Here is a 20282-nt window from a genome sequence, read left to right on the forward strand (position 1 = left end):
CAGTGATAATCATAAAATTAGTAATTACTATGAGTAAAAATTTGTTAATTATAAAAATTACAATAATTCGAGCTAGTTTTATTTCTTATCCTTTTATTTGTTATTTATTATTAAATATTTGATCATCTTTTTGCTAAATTATTAATAAAATAAATATTAGTCAATAGTTTCTTATATTATTAATAACTTTAATTTATAAATTTAATATTTTTGAAGACAATGCGATTTAAGAGATCACATATGATCCTATAGGAACGCTTCAGGCAATCGGTTTTCTAAATCACACCTTTTACAACATATACAGAAAGACTTATAACAAATTAATTTGTTATTACTGAAAGGTTTAACATATAATAATAGATGATTGAAACATCAAGCTACAATTTGATTTGCATTTAAAATAGCACTAAATGCAAAATATAATAAAAAATAGCATAAGTGTACAAATTGGTAACTCTCCACTATATTTTGAGTTACGCGCGTGAAGTAGTGTTTTGCTTTGAGCCACTTCATGGCGCTCGCAATTAGTATGTCGCTATCACCGGCAAAAGCTCCGCATTTACTGAATCATATTTTCCCGCTCCGGCAAGACTAGGACAAGCGCGCGCAGCGTTCTCTGTTCAACTCCTCTAACTTTGTTTTTGCATTACGTGATAAAATAGATTTAAATATTTGCAAGAGATCAGTGGTGCGATTGTTATTTTCCGATTCTCTGTACGAAAAATATTTAACAATAATATATTACAATATATTATTCAACTTCCTAACTATGAAAAAAAAAACACAAATATATAAGCATATATAAATATACAAGCAGAACAACAATTAAGTTACTTTAGTGTCAAAATAACATTAAAATGGATCGTAATTGATTGAAATAACTTTAATAATCATTTTATAGTCATTTTAGTGTTGCGATGACTTTTTGTTCTGCTCAAGTAAGTATATAGATTGTTTTGCTCAATATTATCTTAAAATCATCTAGATAAAACAAGATATAATTTTATCCTTTATTTAAATAAATTCAGATTTAAATAATCATTTTTTTATCTAGAATAAATTTACATGTAATTTATCTTTATATAATTTTGAGTTATCTAAACGTAACACACTTTCTCAAACAAGTATTTCCTCTTATTTATTTTATAATCTGTGATAGTACATCAAAATAGAAATTTTATGAAACAAGGTTTATGTTTCTTAGATTATTATTGTACATTCATTTAAATATCTAAAGAAAATTAGAATAAAAAAGCGCAAATTTTCTTCCGTATTGAAACAAGATTCATTTTTCTCGCTAAACAAGTTTCTTTCCTGAATAATAATCGGCGAAACTCGACATGTCCGTGAAATTATCACAAATGAAAGCGGTCGTTTCTGCAAATGGACTTGCAAGTAAAGACGCAGGATACAAGTATAGTCTAGTTCTTTAATCTCTCTCTCTCTCTCGCTTTAACTGGGCGCCATAAAAATGCGCGTAAAGGGCACGTAATCGTGTCAGCAGGTGGCAAGGTAACGTCAAACAGAAAGAGAAAGACGGCCTAAATTCTAAATTTAACGCGGCGCCATGTAACATGATTGTGGCTGCACATAGCCACACACAGCCGCACACGCGAACGGGAGCGAACCTAAATCTGATCTGATTTCGCGAACGAGGGATCAGCCGAGTCAGGTGTAGTGGCGCTGCCGTTCGGCGCTCGGCTCGGTCGCGGTCGGTCGTCTTCGACGCCACTCGGCTGCGCCCGTGCAGCCACGTGACTCGCGTCGCGAAACATGGCGCGCGGACTCGCCACGAAGATGGCTGCCGCGCGTTACGAAAGACTGAACGATCTATCGCGGGGAAGCCGTTTCCCGATCGTTCACACAATCGCCGCGCCGCCGTCTGCTCTCCTCGGTCGTCGGGTACGGTGGTGGCCGCTGGCGCGATGGTGTACGACATCAAGTGGATCATACCGAAACTACGGAACCCATCCCGGCTGTGGAACATCGCGAGCAGCATAACCTTCGCGGCGGTGGGCATTTTTTCAAAAATCATCATAGGTAAGAGCACGCCGTCCCGCACGCCGGTTCACGCGCGAGTTTTTATCGGCGCGATCGGTCCAAAAACAGACCGCTCGAACGATACGGTTCACTGAGCAATTCGGAGTCAATTCCGGACGACGGCAGGTTAGTAGGTAGGCGTGCACGGGTGAATCTCCTCGTGCGTTTCGCGTACGAGAGCCATCGCCACGCTCTTATTGCGAGGTGCACGAAGGTTAAATACAATTATATATAGCATCTGCGACAACATCTCGCCGCAATTGACATTGATGGTGCTCGTAATCACGCGGAAATACCGAGATATTTGCCATCTAGGCACGTGCATCCATGTATAATGAATTCACGTCGTACATCGTACATCGTAAAGGCTGTGCTAAAAAATGTCGACGTTGTTATGGGAGAAAAAAAGAAATTAAATTGTAAATATATTCGCGGAGTACTCGCGGTGCAATTGAGCATGTATGTACGTACATACACTCGCGTCAGTTGTAATATGAAAGGCTGAAATTGGCTGAAATGCTGATATCTTATCGATATTATTTTGCTGAAGAACAAAAGAGAGACAGAGGGGGGGGGGAGTCCAAGTCATTGTGTTATCATCAATCATTATGGTTAATTATAGTGGCCATTGCTTACAAAATGGGCACTCTTGTGTAACATTTTCTACAATGAGCATACTATGCTGAACTTTGTAAATAAGTTTTGAAAAAACAAAATAATCTTGATGCTCTTTGAATTATCTTGGAATTAACATGCAAAACAATCCATCATATAACCTGAGAATTTAATGATTTCTACAAGTTACAGATATAAGGAAACAATATTTTTACATTAAGGGTCTGCGCACAATAAAGGAATATTAGATATTAGGAATAGGAATTAAAATTTTTAGGATCAGTTTCCTCAATGAATAGATAAATAATAAGTTATGTTGTATCTTGTACAGCACATTTATATCTTACGTTTTGTTCGTATCCATTGCACATTGTATTTAATATTCATTGAGGAAACTGATGCTAAAATTTTAATTCTCATTCCCAACACATATTCCTCTATTGTGTGCAGGCTCTAATTAAAATATTCAGAACATATATATATGCATGTAAATTTTAAGAGTTACACATTAGCATTTATAGTTGTCAAATATAAAGTTGAAAAGTTGTTAATATTATACATGTAAATATGAAAATAAAATTAATGTTATTTCTGCACAAATATGTCAAGCAAAAACATTACCAAAAAATGTATTTGTGACGACGTCAAAGACAAAATTAAGAAACAAGTTGCCCATAAGTACGGGTTTACATAAAACTTTGGCTTACATATTTTCACTAATTTATTTTTATCAAATTACTTCAATTTATTATATATTGTAACTTATTTAAAAATATATAATTTAATATTTATAATTATAATTAAATATAAGTACGTACATAATTTAGAATTTACAGAAATGCATTTTGTTGTATCTCAATATTAAAATAAAAGATTCAAAGAGAAAAATTATATTTAAGTATGTATATGTTATACATGTATTAAATTATCGCATATATATTACATACATATATATTATATTAAATTAATAATTATATTTTTGATTAAGTTGTAATAGATAAATAGATTATGTACAATAAATTAAAACAATTTTATAAAAATAGATTAGTGAAAATATATAAATATGAACAAAATAATTCTTATATAAATTGTCAGTCATTTTCAGGAATAGTACTATTTGGAGCAGCAAATAGATTATTTGATGCCCTTATTCAATATATAAATTTTAGAGTTCTCTCTATATATATATTTAAAAAAATTTTTTTCGTTACTTACATAATTTTTACTTGATTCATCAAGTTTTAGTGCTTTAAAGTAAAATAAAAATATTGAAGAAAAACACCAATTTTTAAATTTTTATGTAATTTAGAAAAAATTTTTTAAGTAGGCTTTTTAAGCTTCAAAGTGGTTTTAAAAAAATTAATACAAATTTTCTTATTTCCTACTTAGAGTGAATAAAATCACATGCATCGTATGTTGCAAATAAAATTATACACATACTTTAATGATAATTTTTTGCAATGATATCAAATTTCTTGCAAAAGAACTCATTTCTATATTTTTTAACTTGAAAATAAAAGAGTTTACAAAAACAGAAGAAAAAAAATTTTGTTGCAACGTTCTTGATTTGCATAAATATTTTCAAAATTTACTATTTTATTCTTAAACTTATTTTAATTTTACTTTTTGAGAAATGCAAGAAAAAGTCACAAGTGGTTCCCAACTTATGAACGATAATATATATTTCAAAAATGTATTAAAAAGTAACAAATGTCAACTAAATTGTGTATAATTTATGCGACGTCAGGCCCTTAAATAGTGATCTCTATATTATGCTTAATTCGCTTAATTGTGTGATGTTATCCTTGGTTAATCCTTTTAAGACGGTTATATTAAATAGATGGTACATACACATGTGTACCTGTAATCTCGAAAGGGTTATACTAAGCTTACACGGAAAGAACAATTTTGCTAAAGTATCCAAAACTTTAGCTGAAATACAGATCTAAAAATAATTGTGTAGATATCAAAATAATTATGTAGATTGTAAAACACTGAAACTAGTTAACAGAATGTCAAAACATTTTGCAGTTTTGTTCATTATGTTTGAACGTCCTTTATAATTATTTTGATGATCCGACAAAATTATTTTTAAATTTGTATCTAGTTAAATTTTTGGATATATTAAAGTATTTTTGGATATAGTAAAACCGTTCTTTCCGTATATTTCTTAACTTATTTCTTTGATATCAGCGCAAATTTCATTTTTAAAAACGTTTTTTCACATTATGTATTTGTGCAGCAGTAACAATGATTTTATTTTCAAATTTATAACATGGTATACGTACCTATAATTTAATAAAATTTTATCAGTTTATACGCAGAAAATGTGCAACTGTCTATATTTCTTATGTGAGCTATGTTTTCTCATATTGTATGCATTACCGGAAATAATTCGACAAATATTATGGTAATTCATGCGTTTGCGTATAAATGTGCAAATTTGCATCGTAAATCTTATTCATGTACTTTGACTTGCTGTAACGGCTTTTTGTAAGACTAGTCAGAGTAATTTAATATGTAATTTAATAATACGCTGACAATCGCCGATCATTTCGTTGCACATTTTACAAAAGATAAATTTTTACGTTTCCCCCCCCCCCCCGTAACAAAGCCTTGACCGTCGTTAAGTTCAATCGTAGCGAAGTATTAGTTGCCATTAATTCTCTCTCTCTCTGTCTATCTCTCTGTCTGTTTATGTAATTTAAAGTGATCGTAAGCGAAGCGTATAATTACGCTTCGGATAGCGCCGAGATAACTATAGCGTAAGGAAATCGGAGCGTGTTTTTTTCCGAGAAGAGGGACCGTCTCCGTGTAGAGTATCTCGATCGTGTGTCTGGCGAAAGTCTAATTTCCTAAATCTCCCAAATTGACAGGGACGCGACGCCGATTAAATCCCAATGATTTTTCGCGTTGTGCGTCGAGTCAAGATCCAGGGCCGAGCACCACTTCTCGCAGACTCGCTCGGAGCTCGGACTACTACCGCGGATATCGCTCTTTCTGTGGCGTAATCTAACAAAGAATCTCTCTCTTCTGCATTTAAGAATGGCTGAACAAAACAACGGTGTACAACAAGCACATTATCGTGCGCGCCTTAGACCTCCGGCCGAAAAACGTTCCGCTCATTACCGTGTCGAATCATCACAGTTGCTTCGACGATCCGGGTATATGGGGTAAGAGACTTTTTTTCCCTCCACGTCGTTTGTTAAATGCCTTTCGGCATTGCGCATAATAACGTATCATCAGTCCCCCGCGCTTAGCCTCGCGCGGGCCTCAAGACCCGCGCCTTGCGCGCCTTGCGCACCTTGCGCGCGGCTGATTTATCGTCTCGAGAAATTGAGAAAAATAAAATGCCGCGTGCGCGCGAACGTACGAATCGTCCAGGGTGTAAAGTGCCGGCGGACCGTTCATTCGCCGCCTAATAAAACAGCATGCTCCGAGGCACTCTTTACGACGCTGGACCGCGCAGTTAGAGCCGCGGACGCAATGAAACGTAAGGACAAAACACAATGCCGCGTCACGACGATGTGGAAACCAACGAGCACACGGTTGTTGGACGAAAAGAAATTAGATAAAAATCCGAGTCCTCATCTCGGTTTGAAAAAAAAAAGAATTATTTTTACAATGAAATTACCGATGACTGGCGCATCAGAGTGATTCGTTTCTTCCTAAATTAATTTACTCGAGTCGCGATAACTCATACCCATTTTCTAGAGTTTGGTAGTAACTAGTTAAAGGTTAAGTGATTAATATTATTTTTAACTTAGTTAATTTTAAATAATTTAATTTTTAACTTTAACTAGCTATTTTTAAAACACAAACTTTAATTTATTCACCTTTTTCCGCAAGTTAAAAATTTATCTTTGGCAAAGAAAAGAGAAAATACATCCTTAAAATATTTCTCTCTTTGTTATTTCATATACATTTAATTTACAAATAAAATATTAAAAACTTGATAATTCATATTGTTTCGAGTAATCAAACTTTTAAGAAATTACGAATTTCTAATATGAATAATACTTTTTAAAATGAACTTTTAATTTAACCCTTAATTATACTGGCGGGATACAAATGTAGCTCACACTGCATACAATTATGCAATATTTCTCGTGTGTCACATTTATTTATTTATTATTTGATTATTTAGAAAAAATAATATCTTAAAGTTAACGTTGTCGAAAGTTAGAAGAAAATCTTTATTTTTATTTTGAGCTTTACAAACTTTATTTTTTGTTATATTTGTAATAAATGATTATCTTTTAGCAAAATGTTCAATTATTGCACCAAATAAAAAAAAATAACTTTTTAAATTTTATTTCAGTAAAAACTCTTATCGAAATTTGAAATATAAAACTACTCCACGAATGTTAATTTGACTAGATTTGATCAGTGTAGTTGAGGGTTAACTTAATTTAATCTTAATTTTTTATTATAACTTTTAATTGAGTGAATTTTTTGTTCATGTAACTTAACTAAATTAATTTTATAAGCCATATTTTTAACTTGTGAACTTAATTTAATTTAAAAAATATATTATTCAACCCTGTCATTTTCATCAATATATTCAATGTCTGTTTAACTTAATTCTTGTAACTGGAAAAGGATAAAGAGTAAATAAAATCAAGATCAAAGTTAATATACGTTCATGGAAATGAACATTAATCTCGGAAATCAGAATTGTGCATCATTAGCTGACAATAAAACGATTATAATAATTGATCCAACTTAAGTGAAGAACAATATGACGATAAGCATCTATTAGTTAATAATAAGATAAGAATAATATCTGCATCATTCGATGCCTCGTTTACTGCACATTCTTCGTTCTCTCTTTATATCTTTGTTTTTGGTACCATTGTGTTCCTAGCGTTTAATTGCGTGCCGGTAATTAAAAACAATTTTTTTGGATTCTTTTCTTTTTTTTTAAGACAAATGGTAATTTTCTGTAGTCTCGACATCCTTTATGTGCGCTTTGTCCCTCTTTTGAGACGTATTTTTCTTTCTCAGAACGACGCCGATATGCGATCGAATGAATTTAAGACAGAAAAATCTCTGAACTCATTTAGCGACCCTGGACTTCCGGCATGGGTTTAACCGACGTAAGATACGATGGTCGCTCGCCGCACAAGACATTTGTTTCACGAATGTCTGGCATTCCTACTTTTTCATGCTCGGCAAGTGCATACCAATCGTCCGAGGCGACGGCGTGTATCAGGAGGCCATGGACTTCTGCATCGAAAGGCTGGCCCTTGGAGAGTGGGTGCACGTCTTCCCTGAGGGAAAAGTCAACATGCTTAAGGAAGAAATGAGGTATTTGCGTTGGGAGACCTAATAACACGATCTATGCTATCTGGAGTTTACTCCGTCGCTATGTACTTTTACAATTAGTTAAAAACGCAGAAACATTTGCGATTTATATTTATGAAACTCTCTGAATAAACTCAATCACCGAAAATAAAAATTAATCAAATTTTTGTGGCAATGGATTATGTTAAATGTCTTGTTTTTAAGAGATATTTGAGGGAGATCGCAAAGATCGCTTTTAAAGTTCCGTATTTGTACAAAAAATGGAATAGTTCTAGAGATGAGCATAGAGCGTATTGCGGAAGTCACGTTTAATACTACAGTCAACGAGGATACATAAACGCTGATCTTGTTTAGGTTGAAATGGGGCGTGGGTAGATTAATATTAGAATCGCCTGTGACGCCTATCGTAATTCCTATCTGTCATCTCGGTATGGATGAAGTACTTCCCAACGAGCCACCGTATGTGCTTAAAGTGGGAAAAAGAGTTACCATGCATTACGGTGAACCCATAGACTTTAGTGGATTGCTGGACGAATTGCGGGAGTCAAAAGCGAGTGAGATGGAAGCGCGCAAAGCGATAACTGATCGCATTCAGGAAGAGCTTTTAAGGTAACGTTGTAATTAAATCATCCTCAAGCATTATTGAATTATATTCGAAGGAACAATGCAGAACAAAGAAATAAAAAAAATATTTAAACATTTTCAGATTGAAAGCAGCAACGGAAAAGCTTCATGCTAAGTTATGACGAAGACGATCCCTTTTCCGTCGTCCCTCCGTCTAGCCTTAATTTGCCAAAAATATAAAGAGAAATTGATACGTCAACAAAAGTGAGATTTGTATGTAACGTAAGTGCGCGTACGAAATCAATTTCCTTTTTAATGCGTATATTAGTTTTTTTTATGCGTACTGTAAGTATTTTTGACAATATTGAGTATCATAATGTAAGAAGTCATTCTGCGAAATAACAAAATGTTTCCATCTTTTTTCAATTATTTCCTGCAACTCTCCGAGAGATTTTAATATGCCTACATAGAATGTATCCAAAAGTTACGTACTTGCTTTTGTAATTTTATATTTTTCGATGAATATAATATTGTGATTGTTTAACGATCAACGAGATTTTTGTTCAATGAAATAATCTCAAGCCTAAACCATTAATATAAAAAACATAAATTAATACGCTTGTTTATATAAACAATAAAATCATGAAGAAAATAGATCAAAGACGAGCTGTTAGACGATGAAAATAATATATTTAATTAGAAATGCTTAAAACAATGTATAGGAACATCTCAACTAACATAGTCATCTTTAGTCTAATATGTCAATTATAATTAATAGAACAAACATAAAAGATAGAAATATAATTAAAAATCTCAAAAATTAAACGCGTGTTGATATACAACGATACGTTGGTTTTTGAAGTATTATCGTTGTTCTCTAAATCCATCCAATATTGATCAAGTCCAAATTTAAAATCATAGATTTTTTATTTAAAAGCAAAAAGTATATCATATAAAATGTCAAAAGAGTTTCTATATGTTCTATGACTATGGTCCACAATCACAATATACGTGTGAAATAACGGAAAGTTACATAATTTAAGATCAATCAAATTCAATATTGGAGCGTGTAATATTGGAATTAAAAAATTGTAAAATTTACTCAATTGACTTGATTATAGAGAACTATGTAGTACAGATTTATAACAATACTTTCGGCCTCTATCAATATATGTATGTGAGACAATGAATCAAATTAACAATAAAGCTAACAAATTAATAGAGTTTAATTTTTGTGATTTTTAATTATTATATTTCTATCTTTTATATTCGTTATATTTGTATTAATTATAAATTGACATAAACTAAAGATGATTAAATTAAATCGAAATGTTTCTATATATTGTTTTAAATATTTCTAATTAAATATATTCTTCTTATCTTTAAACAGATCGTCTTTGACCTATCTTCTTTATGGTTTTATTAATATAAACTTTATTAAGTCCTAGTTAGTTTCAGACATTTAGATCTATATTCAAAATGTGTCTATAAAGAAGTAACGCGCTTTTTTGTAATTTTATCCTTGGTTTTACGTCTAATAAAGATAGAGTTACAAAAAAGCATGCTAATGAGCTTTAAATTAAAGTGACGCTCAAAGCATTTTTACGAGCAAAGAGTTGATTGCAATATTCTTAGAGATTTGTAACGAACAAAAAATGCACGAGCTTTTGATACATTTTGCTGATATATTCCTTCCCGGAGAGTTACGTTTTTCTTAGATAACGTCTTGGTAACATATTATACCGCCTTGTATAATAATTTATAAATATCTATATACAGGATCATCCCACTTTTCGCGCGTAAGTGGAGTTTCTTGTATATGTATATTATATATGTACATAGTACGAATAATTATAACAGTATCATTATGATATCATCACGACGATTGTCAATAAAAGTTTTGATAGTACAAGCGGAGACTACGTAATGCAACTGAGGTCTGATAACATAATTACAAAAATCGTACCAGTACCTCATCCATTATTTTACTTTCGAAGACCGAAGGTGTCACTATTAGCGCGAGTGTAGCGCACACTTGGCCATTATTGATTATATGCTTCGCGCTCTCGTTACAAGCACCGTGCCAATTAATCGATTTGTACTCGTTTTGCTTAGACGTATAATAGACATTTGCAGTTAAGATTAAACGAGCGTTACAAATAATGCACAGCATGGAAGACCCGCTTACTACTCGTAAGTTGTAATACTGTAATTTTAAAATTTGCATAAAAACTCGTTTGTGAAAAGCATGTAAATGCAGCATGGACAGAAAATGCTGTTTTACTACTTTGTTCGATAACTGTGAAAGAAAGAAAAGACCAATGTATTCGTTCGCCGATGATGCATGATTGGCTTTTTTTTGGATATTTATTGCGATATATTTAAGTCGTTACAACAGCTGTTATTATGACAATCGCATATCTATGTACGCTCCCGTGCGTGTGCGTATAATACATGTTGAATACATATACTTTTATACTATACACACGGACTGCTATCAAAATTTTTGGAGCTATTCGAACGTGATAAATTTATATGTATCATATACTTGTTGAATATATTATTAAGTATTAAAATATCGTCTTTCTCTACCGTCTGAAATAAAATTGTCTTGTTTGTTTTAGCGTTTGACTTAACATTTTTCTTAACAGTAAACGTAAAATTTGTTCCCTTCCCTAAGACGTAAGATTTCTATATCTTTTTGCAAGCTATGTACACTATCTGTTTACAAATGTTTAAGGCAATGACTCTGCAAAAGATAATATAAAGTAACGCATAAAAAAATCATGCCCATTACAAGGGACTCTTAAAAAGTTTATTATTCATCGACTCTGAAGATTTTATTACTCCATAAACACAACTTATTATCGTAAAAGAATAGTATTTTTGTTGCTAATAAACATTAATAACTCTATATCTATCGTCCCTCGGTCCAACATCTGTTAAAAAAAAAATATATATTTATATATACTTTGGTAATGTGACATATTTTTTTACAAAATTTTGTTGAACATAAAATTTTATGAAATAACAGAAGCTTATTCTTTACATTCTTGAGTGTAGATAGACAACCTTCTGGAAGCTGAGACTGATATAATATATCCTGAAGAGTAGAGATAAATATATAACTCTACAATGATAACCCAAAAGGTGTATAAATAATAAAATAGAATTTTACACACGCACGCACGCGCGCGCGTGTGTATGTGCGTGTATGTGTGTCTGTCTTATTATTTATATGCTTTTTTGGGTTATCACCTGTACCGGCAATCATTTCACGAATCATAAATTACATAGTTGCCATGTACATCTAAGACAGTGATACGTGTATTAAAAGATGTGATTATATATTACAGGTTTCATAATATCCACGGACAAATTGATTATACAGGACATATACATTTGACAGTTGTAGACATATAGAAATAGAGTATGCTATTGGCCTACACAACTGTTGGTATTATATTTTCTATTAACACGAAGATCGCATATTCCTTGGCACGTTTTTAATTTGTAAAACTGGACATTCCGATCTTACGAGCGATACAAAAGCGGCGTACGATCCTCGCATTGTACTGTACGAACACGAACGAGAACTATATCTATATATATATATGTATATATGATATATATATGAGAACTATATCTATATATATATATGTATATATATATATATATATATATGTATGTATATATATATATATATATATATATATATGTGTGTCATAAACTTTGAATAGACAGAACAGTAGATGAGTATAACGAGAGAAAATTTACGTAATATACATACATACTATCACCCCGTGTATCACTGCTTTTTTCATTTTCTTTTCACATTCAAACAAGTTTGATATACATACGTATATATGTATTGTACGTATACATAAATATATATACATATATGTACATATGTATATGTATACACATAAATGCATATATGTATATATATAAAGAGAAAAATAATAAGTCCTGATTAGCAATAATATAAAATCGATCGCGAAACTTGACCCACGTTAAACAACAAGATATGTTACAAAATTTTATGATGCTATTAACTGTATAAAAAGGGGATATGTTAGACTAGAAATGGAATTTTTCGACTAATTATATCGCGAGTGTATATCCTTGATTTACAGTCGAGCAGTCATAAAAGTCAAAATAAATCTAAAAATGTTTCGAATTGCTCGCAGCATAATTATCATACGAGGTTTCGTAAATTAGAGATAATATACAATTATATACTTCTATTATATTGTACATTATTTTTTTTAATTATGTAATTCTAATGTATTCACAAATGGCAAGAATACAATATGAGGCGACTTATAAAGATGGCAAATATTCCAAAGCAATTAATATTTTGATTTTTTGTTCTGTACGTTTAGGCTCATTTTTGGACGGCAGATCTAATACGAAGCAAGCGTTGCATTATAATTCGTAAAAACGTAGAGTAGGCCAAACAAGACTAATATCGATCATTATATATATATCACAAATTTAATATAGTGTACTCTTAATGTAATTGTTTTAAGCTAAAATCTTGTCACGTAACAAGCATCAATAAATGAGACATCGAAATTTTTAAAATTCATAAAATGCAAGTGTCGCGATCGAAGAAAAATAATATTCAGTATCATTGGAAATCGCAAAAAGCACGATACAGCTATCATTCAGACAACCTTTGAATCCATCATAATAATCTACAGGTACGTTATCTTGTTCTAATCAAGCAAGGGAAGTTCTTTGTTCGACATTGCACAGCAGTCATGTTAAATAAGTCTGCGTGATTTTTCTCTTTCTCCTATATATCTAACGTTTCTAACGATGTCCATTTGTAATCCTTCGCAATCTAGTCTTGTCAAAATTGCAAATACTTCCAAGTAAAGCAGCACGGTCATTCGATTTTGATACACTATTTGATGCACTACCGGATGCTTCGCATGGTGGTGGCAACGAAGGTGGCGACGGAACACCTTTGCCAGGAACTGCATTCGCTTGCGTAATTTCCACAGAACCTTTAGTAGAAAAAATTAAAATAACAATACATTTCATAGCACGATATAAACATTTCACTCTAAAAAACAAAAAGTTGTCTAATTTATCTCTTCAAAGAAATGAGATGTACACAGCTAATCAGATATCTAACAACTATATATTATAGGCAACATGAAAAAATCTAAAAATATGCAAGCTATAAGTGTAAGTCCAAAAGTCATAATAAAAATAACACGCTTCATATGGAAAACCTGCAAAGATAACGATGAGAGAAAATTTTACAAAATGAAAATAATAATCGTGAAAATTCATTAAAGACATTAAGAAGACCTGAATGCTCGAATGACCTACGTGAAAGGAATGACCTCAGTATGCGCCATCAACTTTTGTGCCCAGCTAATCAGGAGATGTAGAAACGTAAATGTCAATTTAATATTGATGATAATAGCGACGAAGAACACATTATAATAACTTACGAAGCGATGGAGGAGTTAACGTTCCAACGCTGGTAGCCGTGGAAGTACTTGTTGGACTGTCTGAACGCTCTGGGCTCTTACCATTTATTTGCTTTGTCCCGTTGGTACCCAATTGCGAAGAAGAACGTTGTTCTTGCGCCAACTTTTGCTCTTTTTTCTGTAGACAAAATATAACAACCAAAAAATAAGATTGTATCTCAATTAACAATCATTATTTAAGTTCTTTTTTTACTTTTTTTATACTCACCAGTTTATGTTTTCGTTTCTTCATTTCTTCTTCCGAGCTCATCATTTCTTGAACTTTGACAAGCCTCTTTTGATGTCGGACAACTTTTTGTTCATCGCGCAATCGTTGTTCGGCTTTGTTTACAGCTTCTTGCAAAGCTTCCTTCAAATGATTGCTTAGTTTAAAATATGGCTTCTCCACGGTACCAATTGCCAACGCAGCGCGTCTCGCTGATTCGAAGAATGGGTGTTCCAATAGCCGAACCACTGTTGGCAGATCTTGTTTCAAAGCTTCCGGTGATAAGATAACTTCCAGTAAATTCTTTAAATTCGCTTCGCAATGCGGTAAATCAGAACACGTTGCCTCCAAAAGCGGTCGTCCAAATGCCATTTCATACAAAACATGTCCAAATGAGTATACATCAACCTGAGTCTGTTAAAAAAATTATATTAAATTTGAGAGATGAAAGAAAACATTCATGCAGAAAAAATATTTTTCAAGATTAAAAAATTAATATATCCTCTGCTTTTTTTATGTTTAATTATTTTACTATCAGTTAGAGATAAAAATGTCCTAATGTAACAGTAACTTACTCGGTAAATTATGACAAATTATCTGATAATTTTAAAAAGCTGGTTAAACAGTAATTTAAAAATTTCAAAAAGAAAACATTTTGAAATAAAACTTAAAAAGATCAGTTAGCCTTTTGAGTAAAATATTTTACTTAATGAATCATATTTTTCGTAAATATATTAACATTATATATTCATATACTAGATATAATATATGAATTAAATATAGCATAGTAATTAGGAAACTACATAATAACTAGTGGAACTTTCAATAATTTTTTTTATTGGAGTTTTCAAAACAAAATAAACTTTTTGTAATTGTACTGCAGAAATATCTAACAAAAGTATAAAACAATTTTAATAAAACAAAAAGTAAAATTTTTAAAAGTTAAAAATTAAGAATTATGTAAAAAATATTCAGTCCATATTGCTCTCTAATTCTTGTTCACTATGTGACTCATTATCACAGACAGAATTATTCATAATAGTAATAGTCACGTATTCTTTATCATCAGAGATAAAATTTATGGAAAATTCATAGACATAAAAATATAGAAGAATGCTTTATTTTGGACATTAATATGGAAAATGATTCCAGTCTATTTCCATATGAAACAATAAAACACAATAAATTTTTACCAAAAGTATCAATAAATTACCACCTTACTTAATTTTACTATAAGTATCACATTGAATTTGATGGTAATTTCACCTTACCATTAATTATATATATATAACATATGTATTATTATCTCCATATATTACCGTGGCATGTAGTTTGCGCCTTTGAACCACGTAAGGCCGATAAAACGCTGGCAATCCTAGAAGTCCATTTTCTATATCCAATAATTTAGCGCATCTTGAAGTTAAAAGAACATTGCCGGTGTGTAAATGTCCATAAGGTAATCCCTTTTCATGAAGAAATCCTAGAGCCTCTAATATCTAAAAATCGTATTGTTAATCATAAAGAGTAAATTCAAAAAGGATATTCATTGTAATATAATTTTTATATGTAATAATTATTAACCTGATAACCGTACGTGGCAATTTCTTGTACTGTTAATGCTTTTATTTGTTTCGGATTTCCATATTTTTTTATAAACGGTTGCTTAGGCTTGGTAATGCACAATACGTCACGTAAAGTGCCTGCCGCATAAAAATTTCTTATCGTTAGTGCCCCGTTGTCTGTAACATGCTGGTGTACTATTGGTTCGATGTAAGTATGCCGTAGAGAGCCTAGGGTCTTGAAAACCCCTTGTATATCTTTATCTTGTAAATGCTTATCAGGGCCAAACTCGACCCAAGCTAGCAGAAGTTCTTGTTTCGGATTTTGACGATTTTTTACCGTATAATAATGTTTTCTTAATCGCCATCCCATATCGGGAATGGGCTTACATACTTCAAAATTGGCATCGCTCCGTAATGCTAATGACACTTGTTGCAGTGCAATTTCTAAAAAAAACGAATAATTTTCATATTTTGTGTATGTGCTTGCTTAATATCTAACAAATTATACATATATCCTTGTAATATTAAAAAAATTTCTTCATGTAATATACAATAAGATATTAATTTTAACTAGATTAACATTATACTCAAAAAAAGATTCTAATGCTAAGAAAAGTAATTATTCAATTTACTTTTCTTCTTTTAAATAAAAGTCAATTCATTTGAAACAAATAAATTGGTTTACTTAAAATTTTTCTGTCTTTACACGCAAAAAAATACATACTATAAATTACTTGAAAATTAAGTAAATATTACTTATTTTATGAGTATAAAATTTGATATTATAATAAATTTTTATGATCTATTTAATCTAGGATCATAAAAATATTTATGAAATATTTATAAAATATTATAAATAATTATGATAAATATTGTGTGCTGTCTTGATACGTATATGAAACATTCTCACATATATAAATAAATTGCATGTTATTCTTTTAAAATCTCATAATTTATTAGAAAAAAAACTGATTTGGAATATTACTAATAATAAAAGCCAAAATCCATAAGAATTGTGTGTCATTTATTCAAAATATATTTTGAATTCTAATAATTTAATATTTTGAATTCTAATATTTTTATCTCAATCAAAAATATTAAGTTCAAGTAAAAATTCGATTAACTGTTGATTCAAATTCTTCTTTAATAAAATTTCATAATATTCTTCAAAAATATACATTTTTTTTTTTTAATACATGATAATGAATTTGTCTAAAATTTGCAAAGAATATATTTTAAAATTATTATCAAGAAAATATTATTTGTTTAAAAATAATGTTACTTAAAAGAAAAAAACGCAAATTAAGTAATAGGTTTTCTTAATAATAAAATTTATGTTTCCGTGTGAATAATTGCCACTGGCGCCATTTTAACTTTATTAATTATTTCAATTTTTTTATGCAATACACAAAAAAACATTCTATTTTGAAGATATCTTTACTTTTGAAATGTTAAATATAGAAATAAAATTATATAGCATAGACCAATATAATAATTTGCTTATATAAAGAAATTTTGTATAATTTTATCAGGAAAAATATATTCATTATTCAATAATAATTTTTATGAGTGAGAGGAAGAAGTATCAAATAGGAAATGATATGTTGAAAAATATCTTCTGAGAATTAGAATTTTTTAATATTATTGTTACTAAAACAATAATATTGTGTTCTTTAGACTATTATATGATAATATTGAGATAAAAATATAATTTTGTTGTAAATTATCAAAATTATAAAATTCTTTAAAAAAGTTGTTAAATTCTATATGTAAACAAGGTTATCATTATTTTATATAGAAGCAAAAATATAATTTTTTGCTTATATATAAAACAATAATTATGTAATAGAATAAATTAATTTGATACTAATATTTGATACAATATTTGATTCTTTTCTAGAAGAATATTAAAGATATATGAATACAAAAGTTGTAATGAGACAAATAATATCAAAATAATTTCTCTAAATGAAAATAAGAGAAGGAAATTACTAAATTGACACTTGTGGCAGTTCTAATGGGATATCATCAGTGATTCTAGTGTTAAGATGTCAGCCCAAGATAAAGAATAACATTGCACCATCAACGATTTTATACATAGAAAAGTATCAATTCTACTAATTGTAAGAGACAAGCTATTACTCAATTTGCTTTATTTTTTTAACGATTATCTTTAAACAAAAAATATTTTCTTGATAATAATCTTAAAATATAATCATCACAAACTGCATGTTACATTTTTATAATACATTTACTCTTTTTAAATTAAATAGTTAAAATTTTAAGAAAGAGAGATTGACCATAAGAGCCAACATTAGATTTTTTGTTATTTTTAACTTTGTTGAATTAAACGATTGTAAATTGCGCTTACTTCAAACGCTAAACCACATAATACAATATGAAGTTCAAATGTTTTAACTCGAAATTTGAATCCTCTTTGATGCAACTTACAAAAATCATCAGTGTGCAATGAAACGTTCTCAACTCTTAAGAACATCTTGATCTTGGAGGATAAAACTTTGGAAATCCAAAAGCTGATAAGAAAAAAGGGAAATTTTGTAGATTGTATTATTATACCATTACAAATGTCATGGTCAATTATGCAGCAAATGTTCAATAATAAAATTGATTAAGTCAAGACTATCTAACATGACAGAAATTTAACGAAGGGTATTTAAAATTAATAACAAAATAATTTAGTATTGGCTCTTATGATTAATCTTTTCTTTTTACAATTTCATCTGTTTAATTTATTATTTAAAGCCTTTGAATGTATAATGTTTTAATCTCTTTAATACATCTTAGCGAGCAATAAACTTACCATGTAACGGTGCAGTGTAATTCTCAGGGTCTAAAAACTTTTTCATGGGAAGCGAAGATGCCAGTATAGGATTCATTAGTACTATGTTTAGATAATTCTGTAAGAAAAGGCAGATTATCTTCTACTTATCGTATCGTGCAAATGCAGCACGTAAAAGTGAGCATGTCGTATTAGGATGAACCTGCAGTGCTATTTGTCGTTGAGCTATAAAGTCTGGCTCCATGTTACCAATAATCCTTTTTGGCGGGAGCGGCAGGTCAAAGCCAGATATGGATAAAGCTGCGTTGAGCTGTACAAAGTCATTGTAACGTCGGCTGACTCTCCAGGATCTTTCGGGAAGCGGACCTCTTTGTGTTTTGATTACGTATTCCTGAATGTACAAACCATAGGTCTCAGCATGCGCCTAAAGATCATTCTACAATATCCATAAACGTAGTTGTAAAGCATCGTAAAGTGCAGTTGTATATCCACTTCAATCAATATAAATTAATTTCAATCTCAGTTTTTCTAGTTCTTAGAACTCTAGAAAAAGATAAAAAGGAATTTAAATTGAAATTAATGCCAATTGTTACAAATATATCACATACAACTATATCTTACATCACGTACAACTACGTTTACTATTGTAGAGTGGCCCTAACGATTCGGTACAAAGTGACGAAAAAACGCAATTCAAAAATGCAACGTTGCATCGTTCACGGTATGTTGTATATATGTTACATGTATATATATATATATATATATATATATATATATATATATGCAAGCTGTCAAATGTCAATATAATAAAATATAACTAATCTTAACAGAGTGCAGAGGAAAATTCCTATAGCGACAGTTAAGCAAGAGGCAAACAGGTCGAGATGATTACAGGATAAACTGAGAAGGGGAGAGAAAGACAAACGGAAGAGGGAGGGAGAGACACACAGATAGAGAAAGAGGAAGCGAAATACCGGAGTGCATACCGTATGCCCGTCGATAGTCCTTGCATTTTCGATGACGCTCGTCAGCTGCTCCGTATCATCTAACAGCACTTTATTCGTGTATCTCTTCTCGAATAAAGCCATTGATCGTTAGTCCGACGCGAAGCAGGGCCCGTACGGGGCCGATTGCGTTCGTCTCTCGCACAGTTTCCGCGCGTCGCCATACATGACGCGCTTCTGCTTCATTTCAGCATCGGGCGAACGCACGACGACGATGACGGCGGTGGTGGCGACGGCGGCGGCAGCGGCGACGACGACGGCGGCGGCACCACTTATCGCGGGATACTTTCAATGTCAGCGGCCCGTGACACACGACACCACGTACCGACGCACACAGAGGAGGGTGGATATGGGACCCCTCTCCCTCTCACTCGTCACGATAACACCTCGACAACTCAACGGACAATCAAATCCTAGTTAGTCGCAATCGCAGATCGCAACTACCTGTGTTGTGCTGTGTTGTGTCCTCCTGTGATGTGACGCGACGTTGCGCGTCGTCGTCGCAAAGCCGAATCTCCCGAATCTCGACGATGTTCGCCGAGCAACTTGGAGTAACTTGTCACTAGGGTGACGTCACCGGTCTCTCATGATAGGTGGATTTTTAAGCCTATCGCACATGAAATGTATAAAGCCTAGTGCAAACTACACGCAGCTTGCAGCAAGCGTCGAGCATTG

At 31.6% G+C, this 20282-nt stretch overlaps 2 protein-coding genes across 4 annotated transcripts; one reads left to right on the forward strand and one right to left on the reverse strand.

Moving 5' to 3' along the window:
* Nucleotides 1-1754: 1754 nt before the first annotated feature.
* LOC105198809 (tafazzin homolog) lies at nt 1755-11302 on the forward strand. 2 transcript variants are annotated; one of them, XM_011165647.3, is made up of 5 exons: nt 1755-2040; nt 5700-5828; nt 7722-7965; nt 8317-8571; nt 8669-11302. In XM_011165647.3, the coding sequence occupies exons 1-5, from the start codon at nt 1926-1928 to the stop codon at nt 8706-8708; spliced, it is 783 nt and encodes a 260-aa protein (XP_011163949.1). In that variant the 5' UTR covers nt 1755-1925; the 3' UTR covers nt 8709-11302. The 2 variants fall into 2 exon arrangements, with proteins under 2 accessions (XP_011163949.1, XP_011163950.1); XM_011165648.3 differs by lacking the exon at nt 5700-5828 and having other exon boundaries at nt 1772-2040.
* Nucleotides 11303-12217: 915 nt separating this feature from the next.
* Nucleotides 12218-20152, reverse strand: LOC105198808 (PX domain-containing protein kinase-like protein). Of its 2 annotated transcripts, XM_011165646.3 has the most exons (9): nt 19590-20152; nt 18806-18994; nt 18625-18721; nt 15823-16247; nt 15561-15737; nt 14245-14655; nt 13998-14154; nt 13873-13917; nt 13326-13541 (listed from the first exon to the last, which is right to left on the reverse strand). In XM_011165646.3, exons 1-8 carry the CDS (start codon nt 19689-19691, stop codon nt 13901-13903), a joined length of 1575 nt encoding a protein of 524 aa, XP_011163948.1. In that variant the 5' UTR covers nt 19692-20152; the 3' UTR covers nt 13326-13541; nt 13873-13900. The 2 variants fall into 2 exon arrangements, with proteins under 2 accessions (XP_011163947.1, XP_011163948.1); XM_011165645.3 differs by lacking the exon at nt 13873-13917 and having other exon boundaries at nt 12218-13541; nt 19590-20150.
* Nucleotides 20153-20282: the final 130 nt, after the last annotated feature.

Source organism: Solenopsis invicta, chromosome 11 (genome assembly GCF_016802725.1).
Source record: "Solenopsis invicta isolate M01_SB chromosome 11, UNIL_Sinv_3.0, whole genome shotgun sequence".
In the NCBI taxonomy this organism is placed as follows: domain Eukaryota; kingdom Metazoa; phylum Arthropoda; class Insecta; order Hymenoptera; family Formicidae; genus Solenopsis; species Solenopsis invicta.

What these genes read in the sequence shown, in the direction of transcription:
- LOC105198809 (XM_011165647.3), top strand. Translation starts at nt 1,926, where the DNA reads ATGGTGTACGACATCAAGTGGATCATACCGAAACTACGGAACCCATCC. An exon ending in TTTTTCAAAAATCATCATAG is followed by an intron (nt 2,041 to 5,699) that starts GTAAGAGCACGC and finishes TCTGCATTTAAG; the next exon opens with AATGGCTGAACAAAACAACG. An exon ending in ATGCTTAAGGAAGAAATGAG is followed by an intron (nt 7,966 to 8,316) that starts GTATTTGCGTTG and finishes GATCTTGTTTAG; the next exon opens with GTTGAAATGGGGCGTGGGTA.
- LOC105198808 (XM_011165645.3), bottom strand. Translation starts at nt 19,691, where the DNA reads ATGGCTTTATTCGAGAAGAGATACACGAATAAAGTGCTGTTAGATGAT. An exon ending in AACGACAAATAGCACTGCAG is followed by an intron (nt 18,722 to 18,805) that starts GTTCATCCTAAT and finishes CTTTTCTTACAG; the next exon opens with AATTATCTAAACATAGTACT. An exon ending in AGAAACGAAAACATAAACTG is followed by an intron (nt 14,155 to 14,244) that starts GTGAGTATAAAA and finishes TTTTGTCTACAG; the next exon opens with AAAAAAGAGCAAAAGTTGGC.